The sequence below is a fragment of the Ovis aries genome, chromosome 16, assembly GCF_016772045.2.
Source record: "Ovis aries strain OAR_USU_Benz2616 breed Rambouillet chromosome 16, ARS-UI_Ramb_v3.0, whole genome shotgun sequence".
NCBI lineage: Eukaryota > Metazoa > Chordata > Mammalia > Artiodactyla > Bovidae > Ovis > Ovis aries.
In genome coordinates, this window is record NC_056069.1 from 30,797,400 (window position 1) to 30,807,653 (window position 10,254).

At 37.5% G+C, this 10,254-nt stretch overlaps 1 protein-coding gene across 1 annotated transcript; it reads left to right on the plus strand.

The window, feature by feature from the left end:
- The first annotated feature begins 8,817 nt into the window (after positions 1-8,817).
- LOC101104787 (large ribosomal subunit protein uL18) lies at positions 8,818-9,808 on the plus strand. Its single transcript, XM_012098825.5, has one exon. It carries the CDS (start codon positions 8,860-8,862, stop codon positions 9,733-9,735), a length of 876 nt encoding a protein of 291 aa, XP_011954215.2. The 5' UTR covers positions 8,818-8,859; the 3' UTR covers positions 9,736-9,808.
- The last annotated feature ends 446 nt before the right edge of the window (positions 9,809-10,254 follow it).

The window sequence follows — 10,254 nt, forward strand, 5'->3', positions numbered from 1 at the left end:
TTCCTCTTCACTTTCTGCCATAAGGGTGGTGTCATCTGCATATCTGAGATTATTGATATTTCTCCCAGCAATCTTGATTCCAGCTTGTGTTTCTTCCAGTCTAGCGTTTCTCATGATGTACTCTGCATATAAGTTAAATAAGCAGGGTGACAATACACAGCCTTGACGTACTCCTTTTCCAATTTGGAACCAGTCTGTTCCATGTCCAGTTCTAACTGCTGCTTCCTGACCTGCATACAGATTTCTCAAGAGGCAGGTCAGGTGGTTTGATTTATTATGGCTTACTAACTAGGTGGGAGACTCATTCTTCAGTAAAATCAAATATGTTTTGTCTTATTTATATTCACTCAAATTAACAAAACTTCAATTTCAAAATAAAATGCAAAGTGCTAGCCTTTGACTATACAGAGAGCATGTGCTCACTGTAAAAAATAAATCAGAAAAATCAAATCCCACAAACAAATAAAAGCCCAATGTTCATTACAATATTTTTAAACTAATGTTTACCTTTAATTGTTAATTATATTTATTCTTGTTAAAACATATGCAAACACATGTATATTTTAATGTAGAAAATCTCTTTGTAGGAATGTACCAAATTGTTCAACCCACCCATCATTGTTATACATTTAGATTGTTTCTACCTTTTCTAGTTAAATATAGCTGAATTAATACCCTTGAATATATATTCTTGTGCAAATTACTGACTATACCCTCAAGAATAACTCAAAATTGGAATTGTTGGGTTACAACATCTATAAAAACATCAATATTTTTTTGCCTACTTATGTTTATATTTACTTACTGCTTTAGTTTTTGTTATTACTTTGGCTGGAATCTCCAGAACAGTAGAGTGAACAGACATGCTGGCCTTATTCCTGATTTTAGGAGAATTCCCTCTTGATACCTGTTATTTTAACCAGATTTCTCAAACTTAAGAATAGATAGTAAGTACAATGAGTACTCAACTTTGGAAGTGAATATTTTTCTAAACAGAAATTACAAATTATTTACCTCTGATGAATTTCACATACCATTTAAATTTGTTTGCCAAAAATGTCTTAGTTTTAACTGAGCTTATAATTTAAATGGTGCTTCCCTGGTGGTTTAGAGGTAAAGAATCTGCGAAAACAGGAAACACAGAAAACGTGGACTTGATCCCTGGGTCAGGAAGATCTCTTTGGAGAAGGAAATGGCAACCCACTCCAGTATTCTTGCGGGAAAATCCCATGGACAAAGGAGCCTGGCTGGCTACAGTTGATATGGAGGTAGTGGGGGGGGGGGTGGTAACAAAAATAAGACATGACTTAGCAACTAAACAACTAATCAACAATAATGTAAATTAGAAATTAACACTTCTAATATTAAGACATTTTCATTCATTGGAAAATCAAAAGATCAAGCAATACTTGGTCTGCACCCTTGGGGAACAAAAATTGCTGAAACTGAATAGTCACTTACCCTCTAAGTAAGGACATAAACGTTCTAGCTGGCTGTGATCCCTACAACTCACTAATATATGCATATATAGTTATACTCAATGAATGCTCAAACTACTGCGCAATTGCACTCATCTCACACGCTAGCAAAGTAATGCTCAAAATTCTCCAAGCCAGCCTTCACCAATACATGAACCATGAACTTCCAGATGCTCAAGCTGGTTTTGGAAAAGGCAGAGGAACCAGAAATCAACATCCACTGGATTTGCCAACATCCACTGGATCACAGAAAAAGCAAGAGAGTCCCAGAAAAACATCTATTTCTGCTTTATTGACTATGCCAAAGCCTCTGACTGTGTGGATCACAATCAACTGTGGAAAATTCTGAAAGAGATGGGAATACCAGACCGCCTGACCTGCCTCTTGACAAATCTGTGTGCAGGTCAGGAAGCAACAGTTAGAACTGGACATGGAACAACAGACTGGTTCCAAATAAGAAAAGGAGTATGTCAAGGCTGTATATTGTCACTGTGCTTATTTAACTTATATGCAGAGTACATCATGAGAAATGCTGGGCTGGATGAAGCACAAGATGGAATCAAGATTGTTGGGAGAAATATAAATAACCTCAAATAAGCAGATGATACCACCTTTATGGAAGAAAGTGAAGAAGAACTAAAGAGCCTCTTGATGAAAGTGAAAGAGGAGAGTGAAAAAGTTGGCTTAAAGCTCAACATTCAGAAAATGAAGATCATGGCATCTGGTCCCATCACCTCATGGCAAATAGATGGAAAAAGAGTGGAAACAGTGGCAGACTATTTTGGGGGGCTCCAAAATCACTGCAGATGGTGACTGCAACCATAAAAAAAGACACTTACTCCTTGGAAGAAAAGTTATGACCAACCTAGATAGCATATTCAAAAGCAGAGACATTTCTTTGCAAACAAAGGTCCATCTAGTCAAAGCTATGGTTTTTCCAGTGGTCATGTATGGATGTGAGAGTTGGACTGTGAAGAAAGCTGAGCGCCGAAGAGTTGATGCTTTTGAACAATGGTGTTGGAGAAGACTCGAGAGTCCCTTGAGATGTCAAGGAGATTCAACCAGTCCATCCTAAAGGAAATCAGTCCAGAATGTTTTTTGGAAGCACTGATGTTGAAGCCTTAATTCCAATACGTTGGCCATCTGATCTGAAGAGCTGACTTATTTGAAAAGACCCTGATGCTGGGAAAGATTGAAGGCAAGAGGAGAAGGGGGCAACAGAGGATGAGATGGTTGGATGGCATCACTGACTCAATGGACATGAGTTTGAGTAAACTCCGGGAGTTGGTGATGGACAGGGAGGCCTGGCATGCTGCAGTCCATGGGGTCGCAAAGGGTTGGACATGACTGAGTGACTGAACTGTAAGTATAGTTTTATTCAAATTATTTCCCTCATACATGTTTCCTGTCTCTTCCATTGAGGCACTGGATTTTTTGTTCCAGTTCCAAAACACAAGTTTTAAAGACTCCATAGAATATTTTTAAATTATAGTAATTTTCCATTATTTCCATTATTCTAATGTGTAACACTAATTATTTAGGACAAAAATCTTAGTTGTAGAAATATAGGTTCTATTCGGAAACTATTTTGAAATTTTAGGTAAGCATTTCCAGATATCCTAAATGTAGATTTGTGGAAGAAGGACCTTGATCAGTTCAGATAGACACTCTCCCATCACTGGTCCAGTTGACTTATACACTGTTCAAACACCTCTGCAGGGGAATGTGGGAGAGAATTCTTAGGAGAGGCCAGCAAAAGGAATGAAGACAACCAAAACAGTTTCTACTATGTGAAAACTATGTGAACAGATTGCTGGGGATCATTTTGTTATTGTTGTTTAGTAGCTAAGTCATGCCCAGCTCTTTGCAACCTCACAGACTACAGCATGCCAGGTTCCTCTGTCCTTCACTATCTTCCAGAGTTTGTTCAAATTCATGTCCATCGAGTCAGTGATGCTATCTAACCATCTCATCTTCTGCCACATTCTGCTTTTGCCTTCAATCTTTCCCATTCAGCTCTTTGCATCAAGGTGGCCAAAGCATTAGAGCTTCAGCATCAGTCTTTGCAATGAATATTTGGGGTTGATTTCCTTTAGGGTTGACTGGTTTTATCTCCTTGAAATCCAAAGACTCTCAAGAGTCTTCTCCAGCACCAGTTTGAAAGCATCAGTTTTTCAGCACTCAGCCTTATTTATGGTCCAGCTCTCACATCTGTACATGACCACTGGAAAAAATCATAGCTTTGACTATATGGACATTTTTCAGCAAAGTAATGTCTCTGCTTTTAAGACACTGTCTACATTAGTCATAGCTTTTCTTTGAAGGAGCAAGCATCTTTTTATTTCATGGATACAGTCACCATCTGCAGTGATTTTGGAATCCAAGAAAATAAAATTTGTCACTGCTTCCACTTTTTCCCTTTCTGTTTGCCATGAAGTGATGGGACCAGATGCCATGATTTTAGTCTATTCATGTTGAGCTTTAAGCTAGCTTTTTCACTTTCCTCTTTTACCCTCATCAAGAAGCTCTTTAGTTCATCTTCATTTTCTGCCAATAGGGTAGTATCATCTGCGTATCTGAGGTTGTTGATATTTCTCCTGGCAATCTTGATTCCAGCTTGAGCTTCATCCAGCCTAGAATTTTGCATTATGTGCTCTGCATGTAAGTTAAATAAGCAGGGTGACCACATACAGCCTTGTCATACTCCTTTCCCAGTTTTGAACCAGTCAGTTGTTCCATGTCCGGTTCTAACTGTTGTTTCTTGACCTGCATACAGATTTCTCAGGAGGGAGGTAAGGTGGTCTGGTATTCCCAAATCTTTAAGAATTTTCCACAGTTTGTTGTGATCCACACAGTCAAAGGCTTTGGCATTGTCAATGAAGCAGATGTAGATGTTTTTCTGGAATTTCCTTGCTTTCTCTATGATCCAACCAAAGTTGGCAATATGATCTCTGGTTCCTCCACCTTTTCTAAATCCAGTTTGTACAGCTGGAAATTCTCAGTTCATGTACTACTGAAACCTAGCTTGTAGGATTTTGAGCATAAACTTACTAGCTTGTGAAATGCAAAAATTTGAGTATCATCACTGGTCACTTGAATTTCTATGTTTTAGAATAGTAAATTTATATTCTTTGGCCATTTTACTAATGTTTAATAAATGGTGGGTTTCTTACTATCTTAAAAGTGCTGCTTATTGATAAAAATATTCTCCCTTTTCCATATATATTGCAAATTATCCACTCATTTTCATGTAAAATTTCATTTTATTTGTATACTAATACCACAACTACTACTATTATTCTGTAGGACTCTTGTGAGATATAAATAAGTTCACATGAGAGTAGTTTGACACTATGCTTAGGACAAAAAAATTAGTAAATAAACAATAGCTGGATTTTTTTTGCTTTTATGCTTAGAGGGGTCTTCTACCTCCAATATTTTTAAAAATTTAGGTTAGTTTCCTATGATTTTATTGTTTGTTGTATATTCAATTCTTAAATTCATGTGCAATTATTTTGGCATATGCTATGATGGAAACATTTCATCTAATTTTATTTGTTGTCCAAATGACCTCAACACTATTTAGAGAATAATTATTCCTGCTCCACTAATTTGGAATTCCACTATTTTAACATTATAATCTACTGTGTATATCTGAGTCTGCTTGAGGACACTCTATTTCGTTTTTGACAAATACTATCCTGTTGACCCATTGGAAAAGAGTCAATCTTTGATGCTGACAAAGATCGAGGACAAAAGGCAAGAGTGCGGCAGAGGCTGAGATGGTTAGAGAGCGTCACCGACTCAATGGACTTGAATTTGAGCAAACTCAGGGAGATAGTGAAGGACAAGGAAGCCTGGCTTGGTGCAGTCCATGGGGTGCAAAGAGTTGGACACAACTGAGAGACTGCACAACAACCTTGTTGCAAAACAGCATTTCTCTATGTCTTCTTTGTCTTCTCAGTGAATTTTCTCTTGTTTTTCTTCTTATTCTTAATTGACTACTTTTTACTATTTTTCTATTTTAGTTTCACTTTATAAAATTATCTTTCCCTTACCCCCAAGTATAACTAAGAAATTTTTACATTTGTTCTACTATGAAGATTTTATGTCTTTATTATATTGCCTTTCATCCAAAAACACATTGATTGTTTTTCCTTTTATAGAAGAAATAGCCTCTTCTTCCTTTATACCTTCCAGATCTCTCCGGAGTGCTTCCCGTTTGTATTTTTTAATGTAGACCCATGTGGAAAAGGGGTTCATGGATTGTAGGTCCTGACCTCCCCTTGACAATGTGAAAAGGAGACCTCAGAAGGGAATTGGGGTAGCTACCAAGTCATTTTTAGATAATTCAGTACCTGGGGTATCTTTCTATGATGAATGATTTAGAGGAATAACTCAAATATTTTCTTGAGTATGGATTTTGGTCACTTGGCTTGCTATAGATAGCACTAATACATTACAAAATCTTCATTCTAATCTTTACTTCCAAATTTGCTAAGGTGTTTTTTTTTTTTAATCAAAAATGAATGCTGAATTATACCAAATATCTCCCTTCTTGAAACTCTCTCCCTGTGGTTATAATGACTCTACTCTCTCCATTTTCCTACTTATTTCTCAATCCATTCTTTCTCACTATCTTTTGCTTGCTCTTCATTCTTCAGTTTCCCTTTCGTGATCAGCGTTGCCAAAGAGTCTATCCTTGGTTTGCTTTTCAAGTATTTGCTCACCGTTACTATAGTTTTGTATCACTAGCACAGATTTACTGAAATATAAACATATTTCTCTATTAAGCTTCTCTTCAAACTGTCACAGAATGAAGACCATATCTTTTTTTTTTTTTTTGCTAGAAATTACTTACTCTTTGTTTAAACAATTTTCTGACTCTGTCACCAAAAATTCACCTTCTTTGTAGGTCAGTTAAAGACAAAACCACCAGGACTCTGCTGGTGGTTCAGTGGTTAAGAATCAGACTTGCAATGCAAGGGACCCAGGTTTGATCCTTGGGTAGGAACTAAGATGCCACACATCACAACTCAGCCTGTGCACCACACCTACTGAACCTGCATACGACAACTAGAGAGTTCATGTGCTGGAAGAAAGGTCTTGCATGTAGTAACTAAATTCAAAGCAACTAAATTTTTTTTTTTAAAGGACAAAACCATTTACCAATGACTGGAAGAAAAAGAAGAGAAGCTAAAGGCAAAGGAGAAAAGGAATGATATACCCATTTCAATGAAGAGTTCCAAAGAAATAGTAAGGAGAGAGAAGAAAGCCTTCCTCAGTGATCAATGCAAAGAAATAGAGGAAAACAAGATCTCTTTAAGAAAATTAGAGATACCAAGGAAACATTTCATGCAAAGATGGGCACAATAAAGGGCAGAAACGGTATGGACCTAACAGAAGCAGAAGATATTAAGAAGAGGTGGCAAGACTACACAGAAGAACTATATAAAAAAGATCTTCATGACCCAGATAACCACAACGGTGTGATCATTTAACTTATATGCAGAGTACATCATGCAAAATGCCAGCTAGATGAAGCACATGCTGGAATCAAGATTGCTGGGAGAAATACTGATAACCTCAGATATGCAGATGACACCACCGTTATAGCAGAAAGCAAAGAGGAACTGAGGAGCCTCTTGAGAAAAGTGAAAAAGCTTGGTTAAAACTCGACATTCAAAAAATGAGATCATGGCATCTGGTCCCATCACTTCATGGCAAATACATGGGGAAACAATGGAAATAATGAGAGACTTTATTTTCTTGGGCTCCAAAATCAGTGCAGCTGGTGACTGCAGCCATGAAATTAAAATACATTTGTTCCTTGAAAGAAAAGCTATGCCCAACCTGGACAGCCTTTTAAAAAGCAGAGACATTACTTTGCCAACAAAGGTCCATACAGTCATGTATGGTTTTTCCAGTAGTCATGTATGGATGTGAGAGCTGGACCATAAAGAAAGCTAAGCACCAAAGAACTGATGTTTTTGAACTGTGGTGTTGGAGAAAACTCTTGAGATCAAACCAGTCAATCCTAAAGGAAATCAGTCCTCAATGTTCACTGGAAGGACTGATTCTGAAGCCAAAGCTCCAATAATTTGGCCACCTAATGCAAAGAACTGACTCATTGGAAAAGACCCTGATGCTGGGAAAGAGTGAAGGTGGTAGGAAAAGGGGACAACAGAGGATGAGATGGTTGGATGGCATCAGTGACTCAATGGACAGGAGTTTGAGTAGTAAACTCCAGGAGGTGGTGATGGACAGGGAGGCCTGGCATGCTGCAGTCTGTGGGGTCACAAAGAATCAGACATGACTGAGCGACTGAACTGAACTGAACACTTCCCTGGTGGCTCAGATGGTAAAGAATCCATCCGCTTGCAATGAGGGAGATCTGGGTTCAATCCCTGAGTTGGGAAGATCTCCTGGAGGAGAGCATGGGAATCCACTCCAGTATTCTTGCCTGGAGAATCCCCATGGATGGAGAAGCCTGGTGGGCTACAGTCCATGGGGTCACAAAGAGTCAGACCTGACCGAGTGACTAAGTGTACACATATATAGTTGACTATATAGTTCACTACAAATTAAATATACGATAGAAAGAAAATGATAGTGAGAAATCAGGAAAACCAGTAAGAGATATCAGAAATAGAAACTATATCCAATCTAGTTATCAATGTCTAGAAACTAGAGCTTTTCTCATGTATTCCATATGACAAATATTTTTATCTGTAAACTTAACAGTTTCAACTAAACTATAGGTTTACTATTAAAGAATTTAGGATTTATTAGCAAAATCTATAATCAATTTGGATGGTTTTGTGTATGGGTCATCATCACTGCTTTATCTTTTATTTGGAAAAATATAAAATCCGTTTCTATTTTTTTAAAGAAAGGAATTTAAACCTCAAAAACCTAATCATATTTAAGCAACATTAAGGAAAGGAATTTTGACTTAGCAAACATGAAGACAATAAAACTTAATTTTACAGAGCTTTGTTTGGCTTTGAATCTTATTACGTCAAAGAAAAAGAAAATCTAATAAGACACTACAATAAAATCTACATGATTATAGACAACATTTTGTCAAGAAATAGTTATATGTGTTTGCTTAGGCAACACCATGATAGGATAATGGTATCCCTTTGGCTACCACTCCCAGTTAAATTTTTTAAAGTCTTTCTTTTAAATTAAAAATTTATCTTATGCTAATGGAAGTTCTTTTATCCAAACTCTTGTTTGTCTTCAAAAACCTAGTCAAAGCAGTCAGCCAAAACGTGTTATAAAAACCTGAAAGAGCTTCCCCCTCCCCCCCAACCCGGAGCCGTGCTGGTTCTGCAGCTCTGTGGCAAGCCGCGGAGTTGGGGTTCTATTCCTCAGCATGGGGTTTGTTAAAGTTGTCAAGAACAAGGCCTACTTCAAGAGATACCAAGTGAAATTCAGAAGAAGGCGAGAGGGCAAAACTGACTACTATGCTCGGAAACGATTGGTAATCCAAGATAAAAATAAGTACAACACACCTAAATACAGAATGATAGTTCGTGTAACGAACAGAGATATCATTTGTCAGATTGCTTATGCCCGTATAGAAGGAGATATGATAGTTTGTGCAGCTTATGCTCACGAACTCCCAAAATACAGTGTGAAGGTTGGCCTGACAAATTATGCTGCCGCATATTGTACTGGCCTGCTGCTGGCCCGCAGGCTTCTTAATAGGTTTGGTATGGACAAAATTTATGAAGGCCAAGTCGAGGTGACTGGTGATGAATACAATGTGGAAAGCATTGATGGTCAACCTGGTGCCTTCACCTGTTACTTGGATGCAGGACTTGCCAGAACTACTACCGGGAATAAAGTTTTTGGGGCCCTAAAGGGAGCTGTCGATGGAGGCTTGTCTATCCCTCACAGTACCAAACGGTTCCCTGGTTATGATTCAGAAAGCAAAGAATTCAGTGCTGAGGTACACCGAAAGCACATCATGGGGCAAAAAGTGGCAGATTACATGCGTTACCTGATTGAAGAAGATGAAGATGCTTACAAGAAACAGTTCTCTCAGTACATAAAGAACAACGTAACTCCAGACATGGAGGAGATGTATAAGAAAGCTCATGCTGCAATACGAGAGAATCCAGTGTATGAGAAGAAGCCTAAGAAAGAAGTTAAAAAGAAGAGGTGGAACCGTCCCAAAATGTCACTTGCCCAGAAGAAAGATCGGGTAGCTCAGAAGAAGGCAAGCTTCCTTAGAGCTCAGGAATGAGCTGCTGAGAGTTAAACCAAACCACAATTTTCTATCAAGATTTTTCAGATAATACAATAATAAACTTATTGAACAAGCAAACAAACAAACAAAAAAAAAAACCTGAAAGAGTATGAAGGAATTTATAATAATGCTGCAAATAAGGTTAACTGTCATTGAAAATGGTTACTTTTCCCTTTGATAATAGGACCCTAAGAAATAATTTCCTTTTGATGTGAAATTGATAGGAATTTAATCATTGTTACACAGAAAGACACAAAAGGTACTAAATAAATTAGTTTGTTAAAGACACATCTAGAACAGAAGTTAAATTTTAGAGCTCAAACTTGGGTCATAAATTCCCACAACTATGTCTGGATACTGGTTTAATTCATACAAAACAAAGTGTGTAAATCTTTTCAACTTTAATATTACACTTTTTTTTAAAATAGAAGAGGCTGTTAAGACTTATTTACTGGCCACAACCTAAAAGAAGTGATCCTTCTGAAAGTACCAGTAATGAACCAGTCAATAAAATGA

What these genes read in the sequence shown, in the direction of transcription:
- LOC101104787 (XM_012098825.5), top strand. Translation starts at nt 8,860, where the DNA reads ATGGGGTTTGTTAAAGTTGTCAAGAACAAGGCCTACTTCAAGAGATAC.